Genomic DNA, 21,790 nt, shown 5'->3' with positions numbered 1-21,790 from the left:
CAGACAAAGAGACAGTTGTAGGTTACTTTCTGCAGAAATGAATCACACGAAAGCAAAGGTTGTAGACAGTTTGGATGAATTAAAGTCAATATAGAGGAAGCAGCAATGGATAAATGACATTGGCAAAAAATTGATTAGAAGATGGCAGTTTCTGGTAATTTCAGGCATTTCTGCATCATGCATAGACTACTAGAAAGCATTCAGGTGGTTTTGTGTCTGTTACCAGTCCCTCCCAAGTTAACACCAATAAAAGTTCCAGATTTTATAGTGTTGGATTTAGGATGTCTTCCTGCTTTCCCACCAAATAAAAATAAATAAATAAATAAAACTAAAAAAATTTCATTGGATGGGTTAACTACTTCATGTTACATGAGACTTTTTTTCATCAATCACTACAGTTTAAAGCAGATATGCCCTAGATGGAACAAACTGCCAAAAGAGTTTGTATCCAAACTTAACCATTTAAAATAATGATTAGTTCAGCTGAGAGTTAAAAATTTAGAGAGAATGAATTCATTAAACAAGAAATCAAGAATGTGAAGGATTCAAGTTAGACAAAATAAGAAAACATCGCTTCATATGCTTTTACCTGTAAGCATCTCTGGTTTGATGGACAGCTCCCATTGGTGGTTTTTACCATTATTTTCTGATTTATTGGCTTTTGCAACAATTCTTGCAGACACTGTTTGCCCAATCCTAAAGTTACTAAAGGGATTCTCAATAACATTTTCATCACATACCTGCTGACAAGACAAGTTAAACTTGCATAAAATCCAATGATTAGGTAAATACATTTCTACTAATGCAGCATAAACAAAGAAAAACATACAAATGATAAACCACAAAATCACTATTTTTAACCTATCAAGTCAAAATCATTCAAGAAAATTCTTACCTCTGTTATATGAACCCTCCCATGGAAACCAATTCCAAATTTCAACCTTAACTCAAGAGGCTTTATTTCAGTAATCTGGAAAGCAGAAATTAAAGATTTAGTGGTTCAATATCATTTCAAATTCCAATACCAAAATGCAAAGATAATAACTGCATACAAATTTAAAATTATCTACCTCTGCTTGAACCAGAGATCCCACATTATAGCTGGATTTCTTTTTGGCCCTTTTTGAACTAGAAGTCTCTGTAGCCTCACTAACAGATTTAAGAACCAAAAGCAACCTTCCAACTGTTGAAGGGCTTGGAAGTGCCATAACACTAGCAATGACGCTGCACCACATTAACAATATCAGCTTGCAAACTCATTTGTAATATATTCAAAATTATAGCAACTTGCCAGCTATAGATATGGAAAACAACTGTTAAGGCCAATAACAAACTGCTTTTTGAAAGCAGGGCAACATAATGCAAAAGCTAGGGAAAAAGTCATTTCTATCAAGGACACTGATGCCATAAAATTTTAATATGCTTGAACCAATCAAATGAGACTAACTACTTGAAAGAATGGCTTACCTTTGCCCATGAAGAAATTGTTTCTGAGCAAACTTTTGTGTGTTGTAGTCAGATACAGAAGCATATCCTATAGCATAGTTATACTCTGGCAATGAAAGAACCTGCTTTGGACAACAATTCAAATCATGGTGGAATGAGTTTGAGGTATTGAATAAATTACTGACACCAAGCTATTATCAAATTAAATAACAATAAAGACTTGCCAAGTAATTTTCTTTCACAATTTCCACAATTGCATTTACAGTTTGATGTGGTTGCAACTCCTTGTATGCTTCTCTTCTGCGTTTCTGGAACGAAGGATTGAACATGTTAAGCACAAAAACCATAAGCATGCAAAAAGCAAGACTTAAAATCTTCATCAGTAAACATAAAAAATGAAGTGATAACAAGAAATGACTAAGCCACACCACAAATCGAAATGGTAAACTACCAGTCAGAAGATAAAATGTCAGACAACGTAGGAGAGAGAAAAACTGTTATTTTTCCTAAGAACTTTGTATGGTTACATAAGAACAGAAAAGCCCTTGCAACAAAAGAGAGGTTAGAGAACATACAGCCATGGCATGGCTAATTTCATCCCTTCTGTTCATATATATCATGATGGGCAAACAAACAAAAGTAAATATAAGTGGATAACGAGTGATGGTATCTTAAAGACAGCCCTAAAAGAATCAATTTGAGGACCACCTTTTTGCCAGCCTGGCTGTTAGAACTGTCTTCCTTGTGTCTATCAAGAAACTCTGGCTTTAAAGATAAATCCACAAGGCGTTCTGTCTTGGCAACATCAAGAACCACAGCTTGAACTGTGGAACCTCTTTCCGCCGTAGTTCCATTTACTGTAATAAATAAATTGCACTAAAGATTATTGGCTGAAATTTAATAGTTGATCAATGAACAGAGATGGTTTTGAATAAGAGAACATACATTGATAGTGTGTGATAAAACCAAAAACATCATTATACTTCTCAAAGCTGATGACAACTCCAAAATCTTTTGCATCATGAATATTTCCTTCAATGACAGTGCCAATATTAAAGCCTTCAGCCCATTTTAACTCAGAGTGTTCGGAGTCTGATAACTGAAGCTTAGCAATCTGGGTCACAATTAAGGTTAGTCTACAATCCATAATAACAATTCAGAATATATTTACTAACTAGAACTCCATAAGAAAGAAGCAAACATTCAAAAGGTAATTCACATAGTGAGTACAGAACAATATTATATCCCATATATAGAAAGAAAACAAAATATTATACTGTATCAGCAACCTGTACAAAGAGAATATTAAAAAAAAAACTATGAGAATGCACACTTTTCAAAGCCAATCAGGCCTAACTAATGAAGGAAAGCTTACTGAACCTTGCCAGAAAATGTTATAAGATAAAGAAAGGCAGCCCATACAGGTATCAGAAAGCAGATACAAGTCCAGCATAAAGATAACTGCTTCATCAAGTAGAATAAGTGGCTTACAATCCAATAGACTATCATATCATCATTACCTGTGACCAACAGACCAAATACTGTACCCCTATTGATAAACGAGTTCTGCTGCATAGTAAGTTCTCATGAAAAAGCAAAATATCCATGTAGAAGAGCAACTAACAACATATCAGATAATATAAACGCCAGCCTTCCTTTGTTTCATGTCCTCCTTCTGGCCCCTCCCCTCCTGTGACTGAACTTGTTGTCACAACAGCAGACTTCCAAAAGGATATTGCCTACTGGAACATTAGTCCTATCAAAGCTAGAGTGGATGCGAAAGAATTATTTCACTTGTATATAATTGTCCGGATTCAAGATGAGTCTTGCCAAGAAAACCTGGAAAGAAGGTTTTGCGTGTTGGAGAGTAAGAGTTTTCAAATCAGTTTCGAATGCACTCATGGGGGGAAGTGGATTTCAATCACAGAAAGAAGTTGAGGTGCTGTTTTCACCGTGGTTTTCAATAATGAAGAGATTATTTGGTTTTTGGAGCAACTAAAGAAGGCGGTCATTTTAGAGAGCCCTTTGGGTTTCATCAAGAAGTTCAGGGGAAAGTCAAGGACTCATCAAGGCGCTTTAGTTCCAATGGAAAAATGGGCTAGAGCTGTGATTTGCGAAAGCAAGAACGACATAGAGGATTGGTCAGATGTTGGAAGGGCTATTGCAAGAGTTATTTGTTTGAAAGGTATGGTGTCTGTTACACCAATATCATTCTTCAAAGGATTATTATTTGTGGATTCCGTTGGAAGTGCTCTTTGGCTTAAAGGAGTAGCAACAGTTTCACTGAAGGGAGGTGTTGTGATTTCGTTAAGAAGGTGGTTGCCAAAGGAAAACACGGTGATACTCGGAAAATTTAAGTGAGGATGGATAGAGTAGCGAGGTCTTCCTTTCCACTTACAATCGGAAATTCATCTTCATCATTTATTGAATCATTGGGGGGTTGTAACAGAAATTGATCGACAGTCCTTAAAATTAATCGATCTATCAAAGATCAAGTTGAAGGTGGAGATGAAAGCCAATGTTGCGCTACTGGCGTTCTTAGAGGTGATAGATGGGGCATGGAGCTTCACAGTCCCAGTCTCAGTCGTTGGGGAGGAAGAAGATGAGTACTGTGGCTGGAAGGATAGTGCAGTGAGAAGTGACTGCAACAGGAGGCAAAGTCCTATTACAAGGACAGGTGGCGACACTAGTTTGAATCCTGGTGATGGTTGTCTCCCACAGGCTCCTGTTTCCTCTTCAAATTTTGGGTCAAACAAAGGCTTAAGGAAGGAGACACTATTAGTGGAAAGGCAGCCCTTTTCTGTCCAAAAAGTTATAAAGCCCACAAAGAGAAAAGGGGGGGCCTAGTTGAGGAAAAGAGCCTTAAGTCTTCTGAAGTCCAAGTAACTGAACCAAAGGCCCTTGGCCCAACTTTTGTGAAGCCCATTTCAAGGAAAGAAGGTGCAAGCCCTTAATGAAAGAGGGGGCAAGCCCAATTTGGGGAAAGAAAGAGTAAGCCCACTAGCACGTGAAAGCAACCCAAGTAGTGGAGGAAGTTCAAGGCCCACTCAGTCTTTGGCCCAGTATGGAGGAAGCCCAAATAGATGTTGTAGTTCTGGACCTTTTTCTTCTTCAAGAGATGTGAGCACAGTTCGCACAGTAGTAAGGGCCCTTTGTGAGTCTTTCAGGGAGGCCCTTTGGAGTCTTCATCCCCAAATTACCAAGGAACAGAGGCTTGCTCTGCAAAGGTTCAATATATTGTCGATGCACAAGAGCAGCCTACTCAAAGGACTACTCTAGGTGACGCGAGAAGGCAAGCAAAGAGTTGGCCTCCGTATTTCAAACTTTTGACTATGGCAAGGTGTTGAAATTTGGCATTCAAAGTTAGGGTTTTAATTTAGGAAAGTATTTTAGGAATAAAAAAGGAGAGATCATTTAGGATGATTCAGTTTCCTAATTTTAGGAGAGAATCAAGCTAGATTGATATTTTCTTATTCAGTCATTTGTGTATATATATGTGTATGGTGTGTACCTAAAAAATCAATAAAAGAATTCAGAAATTCTTCATGGTATCAGAGCCAGTTTTCTGAAACCCTAATCCCTTCTGGCCACCTCTTATTCAGGCCATCATTCATTCCGGCCAAATCTCTCTGGCCATCTCTCAATCCGACCATCTCTCTCTCTGGTCATCTCTCATTCCGGTCATCAGTCCCTGTTCTCAAAGCCAAGGGAGAAAACGTTTTCCGGTCGGTCGAATCGTCGTCAGAAAACATTCACCGCCGGCGACTTTTCCGGCGACGGTTTTTTCTACACCGCAAGGAGCGCCTAGAGGAGATCTCCAATTTTTCCCAAAGCACCGGAGCCAAAAAACCATCCACGCGCCGGCCACGCGCGTTTTTCCGACGGGCGACTGCATCTCACGCGCTGGCGCATGAGGGCGCGTGAGCTACTTTCCGGCGACGCGCTTCCTCCTCCAAGCTCGCCTGACGCCGACCAGCCACCCTTCTTACCTGTTTTTGCCATCCGAGCCCTGCACGTGCCTCTTTTGGGGTTCTTTTGCCTCCGCGGGCCCTCCGATCAGTTTTTCCGGCGTCCTCTGGCTATTTTTTCTCAACTCCAATCCCTGCACGTGGCTTGGGAAGTGTTCTTCTACCTTTCCGGTCTATGACAAAATACGGAATGGCATCATCACAAGTATCCAGCGTCACGTCACCAGAATCAGGGGGCAGATCTGAAATTCCAAACCTTGGTGGCAGTGATTCCTCTCCTATTCTCATCACAGGACACAAATTAAATGGCCATAACTATTTACAGTGGTCACAATCTGTGTTGCTATTCATTTGCGGTAAAGGAAAGGATGAGTACCTCACTGGAGAAGCAGCCATGCCAGAAACTACAGAACCGGGTTTCAGGAAGTGGAAGATTGAAAACAGCATGATCATGTCATGGCTTATCAATTCCATGAACAATGACATAGGTGAAAATTTCTTGCTGTTTGGGACTGCAAAGGACATATGGGATGCAGCCAAAGAAACTTACTCAAGTTCTGAAAATACTTCAGAACTTTTTCAGGTTGAATCAGCCCTACATGACTTCCGCCAAGGAAAGCAGACAGTTACTCAGTATTACAACACACTCACAAGGTATTGGCAGCACCTTGACTTATTCGAGACTCACTCATGGAAATGTTCTGATGATGCAGCAACATACAGGAAAATTGTGGAACAAAAGAGACTGTTCAAGTTTTTCCTAAGACTAAACAGGGAATTGGATGATGTTAGAGGCCGAATCATGGGCATTAAACCCCTGCCAAGTCTCAGGGAGGCTTTTTCAAAGGTTAGGCGTGAAGAAAGTAGAAAGAAAGTGATGATGGGATCCAAAGAGCAACCTGCCCCAACATTGGATGCCTCTGTCCTTGCTGCTCGGTCATTTAATAGTAGTGGTGGAGATCGTCAGAAACGGGATAGGCCTTGGTGTGATTATTGTAAGAAACTAGGCCATTATAAGGAGACTTGCTGGAAGCTTCATGGCAAACCGGCTGATTGGAAACCAAAGCCACGGTTTGACAGAGATGGCAGAGCACACCTGGCTGCCAACTCTGAGAGCACATTTGTTCCCGAGCCGAGTCCATTCAACAAAGAGCAGATGGAGATGCTACAGAAACTATTAAGCCAAGTTGGCAGTGGCAGTACTACCGGTGTAGCCTTCACTGCTAATCGAGGAGGAATGAAGCCGTGGATAGTGGACACAGGTGCTTCTGATCACATGACAGGAGATGCTGCCATTCTTCAAAATTACAAGCCAAGTAATGGTCATTCATCCGTCCATATTGTTGATGGTTCAAAGTCAAAAATTGTCGGGACAGGTTCTATAAAACTTACTAAAGACTTATATCTTGACTCTGTCCTCCATGTTCCAAACTTGGATTGTAATCTTTTGTCCATTAGCAAATTGGCCCGTGATCTCCAATGTGTTACTAAATTCTATCCAAACTTGTGTGTTTTTCAGGACTTGAAATCGGGGAAGATGATTAGCAGTGCTGAACTGTGTTCCGGGCTCTACCTCCTCTCATGTGGCCAATTCTCAAACCAAGCCTCTCAAGCAAGTTGCGTACATTCTCAGAGTATGTTAGAGTCTTTCAAGTCCGTGTCAAATTCTAAGGTCAATAAAGATAGTGACATTATAATGTTACACTATCGCCTTGGTCATCCTAGCTTTGTTTACCTTGCAAAATTGTTTCCCAAATTATTTATCAATAAAAATCCAGCATCTTATCACTGTGAAATTTGTCAGTTTGCAAAGCATACTCGAACAGTATATCCTCAAATCCCATACAAACCTTCGACTGTTTTCTCTCTAGTACATAGTGATGTGTGGGGTCCCTCCCGGATAAAAAATATTTCTGGCACTCGATGGTTTGTGACATTCGTTGATGATCATACACGGGTAACATGGGTTTTCCTTATGAAAGAAAAGTCAGAGGTCGGGCACATTTTTCAAACCTTCAATCTTATGGTTCAAAATCAATTCAATTCCAAAATTCAAGTCCTCAAGTCAGATAATGCAAAGGAATACTTTACTAGTAGTCTCAGTACTTATCTTCAAAATCACGGCATTATCCACATAAGTTCTTGCGTTGACACCCCACAACAAAATGGGGTGGCTGAACGCAAGAATAGACATCTCTTGGAGGTTGCCCGGTGCCTTATGTTTTCCTTTAATGTTCCAAACTATTTCTGGGGGGAAGCTATTCTCACAGCTACCTATTTGATTAACCGTATGCCATCCAGAGTGCTTACCTTTCAATCCCCACATCAACTTTTCTTAAAACAATTTCCTCACACCCGTGCAGCCTCTTCTGATTTACCACTCAAAGTATTTGGTTGCACGGCATTCGTTCATGTGTATCCTCAAAATCGTAGCAAATTTGCTCCTCGAGCCAATAAGTGCATTTTCCTAGGGTATTCTCCAACCCAAAAAGGGTACAAATGCTATTCTCCAACCAACAAAAGATTTTACACCACCATGGACGTCTCTTTCTTTGAACATGTCTTCTTCTATCCCAAATCTCATGTTCAGGGGGAAAGCATGAATGAACATCAAGTTTGGGAGTCTCTTCTTGAGGGTGTACCTTCTTTTCACTCAGAGTCACCAAATCCTTCCCAATTTGCGCCCACTGAGTTGTCCACACCCATGTCGTCATCAGTCCAGCCAGCCCAGCACACAAATGTTCCTTCTCCCGTGACCATCCAGTCTCCCATGCCTATTCAACCTATAGCCCCACAACTTGCTAATGAGAACTTACAAGTTTACATCAGGAGGAGGAAAAGACAGGAATTAGAGCACGGATCACAGTCAACATGTGGCCAATATATTGACTCCAATTCAAGTCTTCCTGAAGAGAACATAGGTGAGGATAGGGCTGGAGAGGTGTTAATTCCCAGCATTGATGATTCTACTCTGCCGATTGCATTGAGGAAGGGTGTTAGGAGATGTACAAATCATCCAATTGGGAATTATGTTACGTATGAAGGGCTATCACCATCTTACAGAGCATTTGCTACTTCTCTTGATGATACTCAGGTTCCCAACACAATACAAGAGGCATTCAAAATTTCAGAATGGAAGAAGGCAGTACAAGATGAGATTGATGCACTTAAGAAGAATGGGACGTGGACTATCACAGATTTTCCGGTTGGGAAGAGGCCCGTGGGGTGCAAGTGGATTTTCACCATAAAATACAAAGCAGATGGATCAGTCGAGAGATTCAAGGCTCGTTTGGTAGCTAAAGGGTTTACACAATCCTATGGGATAGACTATCAGGAGACTTTTGCTCCTATTGCAAAACTGAACACTATCAGGATTCTTCTCTCATTGGCTGTCAATCAAGATTGGTGCTTGCAACAACTGGACATAAAAAATGCGTTTCTAAATGGTGACCTAGAAGAGGAAGTCTATATGGAAATACCACCTGGTTTCGAAGGAAGTATGGCAAAGAATCAGGTTTGCAAACTCCAAAAATCCTTGTACGGCCTTAAACAATCTCCCCGAGCCTGGTTTGATAGATTCACAAAAGCAGTCCTGAAGCTGGGCTACAAACAAGGTCAGGCTGATCATACTCTATTTGTCAAGAAGTCTCAAGCCGGGAAAATGGCCATATTGATAGTCTATGTCGATGATATTATTCTATCTGGGAATGATATGGAGGAATTACAGAATTTGAAGAAGTATTTGTCAGAAGAGTTTGAAGTTAAAGACCTTGGAAATTTGAAATATTTCCTTGGTATGGAAGTGGCTAGATCAAGGAAGGGAATTGTAGTCTCTCAAAGAAAATACATACTCGATCTTCTTAAGGAGACCGGTATGCTTAGATGCAAACCAATTGATACTCCTATGGATAGTCAGAAGAAACTTGGTATCGAGAAAAAAAGTACACCGGTAGACAGGGGGAGATATCAGCGGCTTGTCGGGCACTTGATTTATCTCTCACACACTCGGCCAGATATTGGCTTTGCAGTGAGTGTTGTAAGTCAATTCATGCACAGCCCCACTGAGGAACACATGGAAGCAGTCTACAAGATTCTTAGATATTTAAAAATGACACCAGGGAAAGGTCTATTCTTCAGAAAGACAGAGAACCGTGACACTGAAGTATACTCAGATGCGGATTGGGCAGGAAACATCATTGACAGGCGGTCCACTTCTGGATATTGTTCTTTTGTCTAGGGAAATCTTGTTACCTGGAGGAGTAAGAAGCAATCAGTTGTAGCCAGAAGTAGTGCAGAACCTGAGTACAGAGCTCTTGCACAGGGAATCTATGAAAGGATTTGGATAAAAAGGGTTCTTAGTGAACTGGGACAAACGAGTTCATCTCCAATTCTGATGATGTGTGATAACCAGGCAGCTATAAGCATAGCAAAGAACCCCGTGCATCATGACAGGACCAAGCACGTTGAGATTGACAGACACTTCATCACAGAGAAGGTGACTAGTGAGACGGTTAAATTGATCTATGTTCCTACCGAGCACCAAACCGCAGACATCCTCACCAAAGCTTTACCTAGGCCTAACTTCAAAGACTTAACTTGCAAGCTGGGATTATATGATATATATTCTCCAGCTTGAGGGGGAGTGTTGAAATTTGGCATTCAAAGTTAGGGTTTTAATTTAGGAAAGTATTTTAGGAATAAAAAAGGAGAGATCATTTAGGATGATTCAGTTTCCTAATTTTAGGAGAAAATCAAGCTAGATTGATATTTTCTTATTCAGTCATTTGTGTATATATATGTGTATGGTGTGTACCTAAAAAATCAATAAAGAAATTCAGAAATTCTTCACAAGGAAAAGCGATCCAAACTTCCAAAAGCCTTCAATAGAGGAGAAGACCTTAACAGGTGGACACAGGTTGGGTTCGAGGAAGGGCAAAGAGCCCCCTGAGCATTCAAAGGGACTCTGGGAGGTGAGGGTTCCCTACCTTATGGTTTGCCAACTCAAGTATGTCCTTCTAACTCCAAAACCTTCATTAAGGATCTTTCCTTAGATGGGGCTTTTGATTCAAATCTTCTCGCTCTCTTTTCCTTTTTTGCTTCTCACTCTATTCAGCGTCAACCTTTGTTGGTTAATCCTATGGAGTTCTAGCCTTATCATACAAACGGTAAACCAAAAGAACTTATCTGGTGCTAAATCTGTCCCTAATGTTGGCGTTCCAATTGTTGTTGGTATGGAGATCCCTATCAATAATCAGGAGTTAAACGACTGTTCTTTTCTTGAGACACCACTCTACAGCCCTAGTGAGCATTTTTTATCAGGGAGTGGTCATTCTTAAGACCTAGAGTCCTCTTTAATGGAAGGTTTTCAAGTAGAGGATCTTTCACCTAGTAAAATGGTCATGCTACATTCAATTTTAGAGTCTATGGGAATCCTACTTGTCAAAGGTAATGAAAAGTGGGGCTCTCTGAGGACAAAAGCAGTGATTGTCCTTTTGTAAAGGTTTATTCTAGAAGGAAGAATAAGCCTTTATGCGGACCTAATGGGGTTTATTAGGTTAGATTTGGTAACTAAAGGGCTTTCATTGGTTTATACGAATCATAAACTGGAATATTAAAGGGTTGGGATCCAGGAAGAAAAGAAGGACAATAAAAGGGTTTCAACTCTGTAAACCTCAACACTGCCATGCTCTAAGAAACAAAAAGGGAGACTTGCGATAGAAGGTTTGTGGGCAATGTATGGAATGCTAGAACTAAGGAGTGGGCTACTCTTCCGGCTTGTGGGGTCTAAAGAGGTATTGTGATTATTTGGGACTTGAGTAAATTCAAGTGTTCAAAGATGGTTTTAGAATCCTTTTCAATAACTTTTAAGTTGTGCTTTGTGGAAGAAGGTTCTTTTTGGTTAACTCCAGTTTATAATCCAAATAATTCTAATTTGAGTAATGATCTTTGGGTGGAGCTTCAAGACCTCTTTGGTCTAACTTATCCGAAGTGGTGTGTAGATGGGACTTTAATGTCATAAGAAGAATTTTGAAGAAAATGTGTGTTTTTAGGTTAACTTCTAGCATGAGGTGTTTTGATGAGTTTATAAAAGAAAGCGGGCTAATAGATCCCCCTCTTAGAAACGCAACTTTTACTTGGTCAAATATGCAAGCTTCTCCTATTTGTAAAAGGTTGGATAGATTCTTGTTCTCAAACAAATGGGATCTTTTCTTCCCTCAAAGTCTTCAAGAAGCACTTCCTAGATGGTCATCAAATCATAAGCCCAATTAGCCTATACACAAGCCCTTTTAAGTTTTTTTTTTTGATAAGTAAATAAATTTCATTAAAAAAAGAGACGCTAAAATAGTGACTCTAAGTATACAATACCTATACACCCGCCTTCAAAAAGGCCAAAAGACAAAGAGAACCGAATACCACAAACCTACTTAGAACCCAACCAATCAATAAAATTAGCTATAGTTAGAGGGCAATCGTCTATGAACAACTTAGCCTCAGCCCAGAAAGTAAGAATAAAAGAGTGTTTCAGTCTCTGAATTGACAACGATTCATCCTTGAAAGCCAATCTATTCCTCTCCTTCCAAACCGTCCAGAAAATGTGAAGAGGGGCAAGCTCTCCACGCCTTCTTGCGATTTTTGCCCAGGAAAAAACCATTCCAACTTAGAAGGGTCTCTCTAACTGAAGAAGACAAAACCCAAGACACCCCAAATAAAGCAAAAAGAAGATCCCATAACGCCCTTGTTCTTGAACAATGAAGAAGAAGATGGTTTATGTTCTCCTCTTTCTCAAGACACATAAAGCATCTATTTGCCAAGGCCCATCCTCTTTTCTGGACCATATCCAAGGTTAAGGCTTTGCCCCATGTAGCCTCCCATGTGAAGAAGCTAATCTTGGGTTGCATGTTCACATTCCAAATAAAGCCTGAAGGAAACTAAGATGAACCACCCGCTTCAAGGGCTACATAGAGAGACTTGACCGAGAATTTACCACTCTTGGTTTCAGTCCAGGACATCGTATCCTCCATATCCTCAATAACTCTTTTACTCTGAAGCCTCTCCATAAATCTTTCCGCCTCCTCTACCTCCCAATCATTGAACGCTCTTAAAAAACAAGGGTTCCAACCCCCTCAGCCAAGGGATCCCATATATCTGCCACCCACGCTTCCTTCTCAACCGTCAAAGCAAAAAAAGAGGGAAAGGACATACACAGAGGAGACTCCCCACACCATCTATCCCTCCAAAAACTCACCCTTCTCCCATTGCCAACTATGAAAGCCAACCTATCACTCACCAACTTCCAATCCATCCTTATTCCTTTCCACAAACCCATACCATGAGCCTCTCTCACTTCCCGTGAGCACCAACCCCCTCTATCTTCTCCATACTTCCCTCTAATCACTTGATTCCACAAGGCTTCTCTCTCATTTGCGAAACACCAATTCCATTCAGCAAGAAGAGTCTTGTTGAGAAGGGAAAGGCTTTTGACCCCCAATCCTCCTTTCGACTTACTTAAACACACCAACTCCCATCTTACTAAATGAGGCTTTCGCTCTAGATTGCCCCCACCCCATAGGAAGTCCCTTTGGATTTTCTCTAATCTCCGTCAAACCCTTTTAAGTGGGCTCAACTCCTTTTAGATTTGAGAATACGTGACTGTTCCACCTTGATTTTAAGGAGAGATTTAGGTGATGGTGGCAGGAGTGTTAGGGTGATGATTGGGAAGATCATAGATTTATGAGAAAACTAAAGTTTGTTAAAGTTAAGTTGAAGGAGTGGAATGGAAAGGCGCTTGGAGATGTAAGAGAGAAAGAATAATATCTTTTAAACATTGGTAGGATTGACGTAACTGACCAAGAAAGGAACTTGACTCTTGATCTCTCCATTTTGAGAGCCTTAAGAAAACGGGATCTGGAAGATTTATTGTTAAAGGTTTCTATTCATTGGAGGCAAAAATCTAGGGTTAAATGGATCAAAGAAGGAGATTGCAACTCTAAGCTCTTTCAGAGAGTGGCCAATGGGAGGAGAAAAAAGGAAATTCATAAATTCCTTGGTGTCTGCAAAGGGAGTAAAACTAGACAACATTGAAAATATATTGGAAGAGATATTGAATTTTTTCAAAAAGCTCTACAACAAACCCTCAAGTGGTCACCCATTTTTGGAGAGAGTGTTGCTTGGCTAGACCGTCCTTTCTCTGAAGAGGAGGTACACCTTGCGGTGTTCCAACTAAACAAGGGGAAGACCCCTGGTTTACTATTGTGGTATATCAAAAGTGTCGGAATGTGATAAAAGAGGACCTTTTAAGAGTGTTTGTGGAGTTCCACAATAATGAGGTAATAAATCAAAGCACCAATGTCACTTTCACTACCCTTGGGCCAAAAAAAAAAGCCAAACAACCAAAATTTCAAATTTTAGACATATTAACTTGGTTACAAGTTTATATAAGATTATAGCTAAGGCCTTGTCAAGGCGCTTAAGAAGAGTGCTTAATGAAACAATTTTTCTATCTCAACGAGCCTTCGTTGAAGGGAGACAAACTCTAGAAACGGTTTTGATTGCAAATGAAGTGGTGAATGAGAAAAGGAAGTTTGGGGGGAAGGGGAAGGGGTGGTCTTCAAAATTGAATTTGAAAAGACCTACAACCATGTGGATTAGGGATTTTTGGACCATGTGCTGAAAAAGGAAAGGTTTTAGCACAAAATGGACATCCTAGATGAGGGAAGCGTCTTCAATGAGTTTTGCAATCTTAGTTAATAGAAGTATCAAAGGTTGGGTTAAGGCCACTAGATGATTAAGACAAGGAGACCCTCTTTCTCCTTTCCTTTTTACCATTATAGTGGATGTCCTTAGTAGGATGACAATGAGAAAGGAGGAAAGGGGTCCATTTGAGAGTTTCATAGTTGGTAGGGATAGGACTAGAGTGTCTCTTTTACAATTTGTAGTGGATACCATTTTCTTCTCTAAAGCTTCTCTAGAAATTCTACAAAACCTCAAGCTAATTCTTTTGGTTCCAATGGTTGATAGAATTTTGAGGAGGTCGGATGGATAGAAGAAGGCTTTCTTGTCTCTAGGAAGGAGGATAACCTTAATTCAGTCTTGTTTGTCTCACATTCCTAGCTATTTTCTCTTTTTTTTCAAGATCCTAGCATCAGTAACCTTAAAGATTGAGAAAATGCAAAGGAATCTTATGGTCTAGGACGAGAGAGAGGAAGAAAGATCATGTTATTAGTTAGGATGCAGTGTGTAGACCAAAGGAGTTTGAAAAGTTGGGGATAAGGAAGATTTCCTTGAGAAATTGTGCTCTCTTAGGGAAATGGCTTTGGAGATTCTTTAGGGAAAGTTATGTTATGGTATCAGGTGATTTCGAGCATTTATGGGATACATACTAATGGATGGAACCAACATTTTAGTTAGATGGTCACACAAATATCCTTGGAAGGCTATTGCTCAACTCTTTCAGAACTTTTCCCCATACACCCGCTTTGTGGTAGGGAATGGGGAGAGAATCCGGTTCTAGGAAGATTTATGATGGAGAGATAAACTTTTATGCTCACAACTTGCAAGTCTTTATAGGGTTATTTCAATAAGAAATCTTACCATCTCTGGTGTCCTTGGAAATTCCTAACCATCTTCTTAGAATCTTAATTTCTAACGCAATCTCACTAATTTAGAAATTGAACTTCTCGAAAGACTCATATCTTCACTTAATTCAATGCACTTATCTTCTTCTACCACAAACTCAAGAGCTTGGTCCTTATCCTCCATTTGTTCATTCTTAGTAAAATCTTTTTTCACGGTCTTGTCCAAGCCCTCTAATCCAATTTTGTTCCTTCCAACTAATTTTGTTTAGAAATCAAAAGCCTTTTCAAAGGTTAAAGCCTTTGCACGGTTGGTGGTGCACAAAAAGGTAAATACCAATGGCATGCTACAAGTAAGAAGACCTTACATATCTCTTAATCCTCATTGGTGCATTTTATGCAAAGGGAGTGGAGAATCAATTTATCATCTTTTTTTTATGTTGCTTAGTAACACTGGGGGCTTTGGCATAAGCTTTTCAATGTAACTAATATGGATTGAGTTCCACCAAGGAGTATTGGAGATATAATAATTATTTCATTTAGAGGCTTAGGGAATTCAATCAAAAGCAAAACTCTTTAGCATATCACATGCATCACTGTATTGTGGGTTGCATGGCAAAAGAGAAATGTTAGGATTTTTTAGGAAAAGTGCAGAACTAAAGGGATGCTATGGGATCTTATTCATTTCTACTCCTCTTTTTAGGCTTCTTGTACTATCGCCTTCAAAGGAATTCCACCTAATGTTATTCTATGTAGTTGGCTTTCAATTTGTAATTCGAAAGGGGTGGATGATGTTTGCAAGAGTTTGATTTTAGTTTTTGAGATATTTTGTACATGCTTTTATCGATACTTCTCCTTATACATGGTGGAGTATAGTCATACTTTAATCAAGTTTTGTACTTTGTGGGAAGGATGTCTCATCATTCTCTTCAACTTTACTATTATAAAAAAATAAAATAAAAAATAAAAGCCACTGAAGTTTGGCATGTCATTATAGTTGATGACAGCACAGGCTAAACATGACAAGCTTTACTGATGTGAACTACCTTTAATTTTACTAGCCTACTAATTATAAATCTCTAGCATCTCAGAAAGATCCAAAAGAAGAGGAGAAAAACAAAAGGTATATGGTTTGCTATGAAAAGAAAACACTAAAACCAAGTAATTATAAATAAAAGAGGGCAGCCTCTTTTTGGTCTTCATCTCATCCTTGTAGCAACATGTACCTTACCAATATCATTCCACTTGCATGTAGCTGCCATTATCTTATCAATAACATGCAAAGTAGACAGTAAGACTTAACAAGAAAAAATAAACCAGCATTTCAATAAAGTCTGTAAGAAATTTCTGAAATTCAACAGGTTTAGGTCCCCCATTTTCCTGTCTAACCCCACCCCATTTTTTTGCTACACCTATCAATCAGACCTGCCAAAGGCCATTTTCTGAAGCAAATTAAATAAAAAGTTTAAACAGGTAAGACAGAGAAATGAAAACAACAAGAGATTACTATGAAAATTTAAGAAGTAAAACAACCACAATTTATACCTTCTCCTCCAAAAGAAAATATTCTTGTATAAATGATGCATCTGTTGATGAGCAACATGACTGCTTCAAAGAAAGTGTTATTCTACCTGTTTCACTGTTAACCTGAAAATGAATTAAACAAAAGCAATAAGTAAACTGATTTGAAGGTTATTACTTCAGAAAGGTCAGTTTTAGATAGTTCACCAACATCAAGTATATTACTCCGAACAGATTGCCCAATGAAAAAGGCTTCAGAAGGAACAGCTCTTTGGTCATCCATCACCTTCAAAACGAAAAACAAGCAAAGTTTGACCAAAGTAAATGTAATGCCTACAAAGCATTACTAGGAACACATGATAAAAGATGAAAAAGACATTTGTACCTTGTTTCTAGGAGAGAATCCAGTCAAACGCCCAAGGAAGCGGACAAAGCAACCAGTTTCAATTATGTTACAAATGTACCCCTGATTCAGACAGATGAATTCAAGTGCTTGAAACCAGTAAAACTCAACAGACATAACAATTAAGATTATGAAAGTTAAATCAACAGAGGACACGAACATTTTTGCATGCTTGGAGGTGCAATGCAACTGAAAAATTAAATTTCTTACATGGAGTAACTTATCAAAAAAAACAAAAATTCTTACATGGACTACTGAGTTCGGATGAATCTGAGTGAGATCCAGAGGGAGCTGTTGGGCAGAATTGATAAGAGAATACTTGGCAGAGAGTATAAAATTGTTACCTTCAACATCTAAAATAACACAAGAAGGAATTTACCAAATAATAGTAATAATAATAATTATAGCATCAATAATAATAATACATCAAGAAGATAATTAAGATAACAAAAACAAAACATGTCACCACAAAAATGCCACAAGAACTATTGCATCAGAAACCATAACAGAAACAATAAAAAAATAAAATATATATATATATTCAATAGGCAATAATGTAATTATATGAACAAGTGTAATAGAAACAGCAGAACAAGGTCAACGAGTATACACAACGAGCGCCAAAAAAACAACTAAAAAAAGGCATCAAGGAACAACCAAAACAAGAGAACAAAACACAACTCCTTCCTTCAACAAGAACCCAACCAATCAGCAAAAGCAATTAAAGGCATTGTGTCTTCACCTATGTACAACTTAACCCACAAAAAAGAGATTACTAAAGAAAAACACCCTTCAAAACGTGAGCATATTGTTCCTCATTCTCAAACGACTTACAATTTCTCTCTTTCCTCCAAATAGATGTATAAAGGAGTAACTCTCCAAACCTTTTTACACCTTTATCGACAAAGGATCCATGCCACCCTAAAAAGGTGTCTCTCACTATGGCTAATAGCACCCATGGAACACCAAACAAAGAGAAGAGCAACTGCCAAAGAACCCTTGCCTTAGAGCAATGAAGGAGAATACAATCAACTAACTCTTCTTCGACTTTACATTGGAAGCATCTATTAACCAACGTCCATTCTCTTCTTTGTAGAGCAGAATGCATGGGTTCTTCCAAAGGTAAGCTTTTTTGCTTGGGAGGCAACATGAGGGAAAGTTTTGACTTTAGACCAACTACAAAGGAGGAGTTGGTCTTTAGTCAATAGATGCTCCTTTTGTTATGCTCATGAGAAGTCGATTGATCACATCATTTTGCATTGTGGAATGGTGAGGGTGTTGTGGGAGCTCATGTTCTCCTTGTTTGGGGTGTGTTGGGTGATCCACTCTACAGTTAGAGAGACCCTTTTAGGGTAACACGGCTCTTTTTTTGGAAGAAAGTGAAAGAAAGTTTGGAGAGCAGCGCTTTTATACCTTTTTTAGACAATATGGAAAGAGAGAAATAGAAGACATTTCGACAATGTGGAGCTCTTCATTCAAAAGTTGAAACTTTTGTTTTTGTGCAGCTTGTTATCTTGGACTAATTTGTTTATAAAAAAATTCAACTATGTCCATAATAGATTTTATTGATTGATTGGAGTCGGATTGAGGGAGGGAATATTTTTGTTTTCCCAATCCTTTTTGGCATTATCTAGTAGTCGTTGTATACACCATGTGTACTTTGGTGCACTCCTTTTGGTGCTTTAATACTATTTTTATTTACCTATCAAAAATAAAAAATCCTCTTCTTTGTAGCTTATCAAGAGTCAAAACCTTTTCCCAACAAGCTTCTCATGCAAAGAAACTTACTTTTGATGAAACCTATGGATTCCAAATGACCCTTACTAGAAAAGGAATTATAAAATCTCCCACTCCAAGGCAGCATAAAGAGGCTTCACTAAGAAGGTGTCATTCCTCAAATCTGTCCACACTACCCTGTCCTCCTTTCTCTTCACTACCTTACCTTATATTCCAGATAAAAATTGTTCTACATTATCTAACTCTCAGTCATTAAGATGTTTATAAAAACAAGGGTTCCAATGGCCCCTCCCCCTTGTCTAGTCCCACAAATCCACCATCTAAGCCTCTGTTGATAAGGCTAAAGCATACAGAGATGGAAAAGAAACACACAATGGTTCATCTCTTCACCACCTATCATTTCAAAACTTCACTCTCCTCTTTTTCCCCACAAAAAAGGAAATTCTACCATTGAAGGTACCAAAATTCTTCCTCATATCTTTCCATAACCCAACACCATACTCATCTCTCACATCACAAGTCCGCCATCGCGCTTCTCCCTCCCTATATTTTCCACTAATAACTTGTCTACAAATAATTGTCCTTTAAGGTGCATATAGCCAACTCTGCTTACACAAAGGCGTTTTATTAAGCAACAAAAGACTTCTCTAACACCTAAACCACACCCCCCCCCCAAATTTTTTTCTACATGCAGACAGTTGACTACTTCACTAGATGAAATTTTTTCTTCAAAAGCCCACCTCCCTAAAGTAAGTCTCTTCGAACCCTCTCAAACTTCATTATGACTTTTCTCGGTTTGGAAAACAATAACATAAATAAATGAGCAAGGTAGATAATGCGCTCCTAATTAAAATGATCGTCCCTCCTTTGAAATATATTGTCTTTTCCACATTAACAACCTCTAGAAAAACCACACTTCCACTCCATCCTAATCTACCATTGATTTAAAAGGAGTGCCTCAAGAAAGCCCTAGGTAAGAAGGCGAGAGCCAACCTACCCCACACCCAATTTCATAGGCCAACTCCTCACTCAAATCAACTCACTCTTTTCAAGATTAATTTTCAAATCCAAGATGGCTTCAAACCACATGAGCAACCAACTTAATTGCTTAAATGAACCATTTAGTCTTGAGAAGCTTCACAAAAAACAAAGGTATCATTTGCAAAGAACAAATGAGACACCTCGTTCGCCTCACCCTAAAAGATGACAAGTAGCCTCCAACCTTTGTCTGTTTTAGCAAACAACTAAGAGCCTCCATTGCCATAACAAATAAGAAGGGAGGGAGAGGATCTTCTTGCCTCAATCCTCTCAAACTTTGAAAAAAGCTAAAAGTGTGCCATTAACAAGTACCAAAAGGCAGAAGAAATATAATAGTCCAACCTATCTATTTTGCATTGAAAATTCATCTGTTCAAGAACAGCTAACAATAAGTTCCAATTGACATAATTATAAATCTTTTCAATATCTAGTTTGCACGTAACACCACAAGCATTACTTTTTAGCATGGAAAATTCAGTCTCATTAGCTACCAACACTGCATCAAAATTTGTCCTCCCTCTACAAAAGCATTTTGAGACGTAAAAACCACTTTTGCCACCACCTACTTCAATCTCTTTGTCAATACTTTAGTGAGAATTTTACACTAATCCCCCATCAAGCTAATAAATCTAAAGTCCTTCAAATCCTTTGCACCACCTACTTCAATCTCTTTGTCAATACTTTAGTGAGAATTTTACACTAATCTCCCATCAAGCTAATAAATCTAAACTCCTTCAAATCCTCTGCACCCCCTTTCTTTGGAATTAACATCAAAAAGGTAGCTTGAGACTTTTCTCAAACCTCCCTTGATCAAAACACTCCTTGAAAAACCCCATAACTTTGTTCTTCACAAAATGCCAACTAAAATGTTGGAAATTCATTGAGAACCCATCTAGATCTATGGCTTTGTCCCCATCCAAATCCAACAAGGCACTAAACACCTCATTCTCTTAAAATAGTTCCTCCAATTTTTCTACTTCTTATCCATCCGATGTATGAAAAATCAACCCATTAATGTTAGGACTCTCTATTCATCTGGTATCAAATAAAAGATTGTGAAAAGCCAATGCTACCTCTTCCTTAATTTTTTTGTCCTTGGAAAGCCACACCCCATCAATCTTAATTCTATCCAATAAATTCTTTCTTCTATGGGCATTAACCATTTTGTTGGAAGAACTTGGTGTTTTTATCACCATCCTTTAACCAAATTTCCTTAGATTTCCGCATCCATAATGCTTCTTCGAAACAAGCCCACTTGCTAAACTCCTCTCTTGCTACTCTCCTAGCTTCATCCTCTTCTAGAGAGAGGGGCCCTTCCCTCTCCTAAGAGTCCCAAAAACCCACATGCTTTAAAGTCATCTCCTTCATGAGGAAACATTGCCAAACATTTCTTTGTTCCAAATTTTCAAATCTGATTTTAAAGCTTTCAACTTTACGGCCAAAATGAAACTAGGAGATCCTCTAAAATCATACCCTTTGGTCCCTTCCACCAACCTTTAAGCAAGTCTTTGAACCCCGCATCCTATAACCATATATTTTTTAATCTAAAAGGGACTGCTCCTCTCCTAAACGCACCCTCATGCAGCAATATAGGTGCATGATCTGAAACAGGCTTTGGCATCGTGCTTTGAACCACCCCACTGAAATGACTTTCCCACCCCCTCAAACACCAAAAACTGGCCTAATCTCAATAAAGAGAGATTGTTCAGTCCCCACACCAAAAACATACTCATATAAGCAAACATTTATAAGACTGTATGAAGTCTGTCTATGGCAAAATTTTGTACTATATCTATATACAGCATGCATGTATGGTTAGTTAGCAACATATCTGTAAATAAAATATTATAAAAGACCCTTTCTTTTATAAGAAACAATAAATAATTCATTGATATATGAATCAAATGTACAATAAGGATACATCCTTAATACAAAAAACAGAAACGAAGGCAACACAGCCAAATAACACAAACACAGGCACACAAGAGCATAAGCCCAATAAGGCATGGAGTGGAAAGAACAAATTACAAGAATACCTAGAACCAATAGTTGATCAAACTCGTATCCAGGTTTAAGTGTCGACTTCATCAAAGCAGCATGTCCTA

General features: G+C 38.9%; 1 protein-coding gene across 2 annotated transcripts in view; it reads right to left on the bottom strand.

Annotated features, from left to right (window-relative positions):
• The window catches only part of LOC117919603 (rRNA biogenesis protein RRP5), a 47,259-nt gene that overhangs the window by 10,033 nt on the left and 15,436 nt on the right, over positions 1-21,790 (bottom strand). Inside the window, exons 17-28 of one of the 2 annotated variants that reach the window (XM_034836798.1) lie at positions 21,722-21,787; positions 17,157-17,263; positions 16,893-16,973; positions 16,719-16,793; positions 16,532-16,633; positions 2,392-2,560; positions 2,155-2,303; positions 1,671-1,754; positions 1,468-1,568; positions 1,071-1,224; positions 896-970; positions 590-743 (exon numbers count right to left, since the gene is read on the bottom strand). In XM_034836798.1, coding sequence (XP_034692689.1) covers positions 590-743; positions 896-970; positions 1,071-1,224; positions 1,468-1,568; positions 1,671-1,754; positions 2,155-2,303; positions 2,392-2,560; positions 16,532-16,633; positions 16,719-16,793; positions 16,893-16,973; positions 17,157-17,263; positions 21,722-21,787 — 1,317 coding nt within the window. The remainder of the gene's footprint in view (positions 1-589; positions 744-895; positions 971-1,070; positions 1,225-1,467; positions 1,569-1,670; positions 1,755-2,154; positions 2,304-2,391; positions 2,561-16,531; positions 16,634-16,718; positions 16,794-16,892; positions 16,974-17,156; positions 17,264-21,721; positions 21,788-21,790) is intronic. The other variant, XM_034836799.1, reaches the window with a different exon arrangement.

The sequence above is a fragment of the Vitis riparia genome, chromosome 8, assembly GCF_004353265.1.
Source record: "Vitis riparia cultivar Riparia Gloire de Montpellier isolate 1030 chromosome 8, EGFV_Vit.rip_1.0, whole genome shotgun sequence".
NCBI lineage: Eukaryota > Viridiplantae > Streptophyta > Magnoliopsida > Vitales > Vitaceae > Vitis > Vitis riparia.
This window is presented reverse-complemented; position numbering and strand designations above follow the sequence as displayed.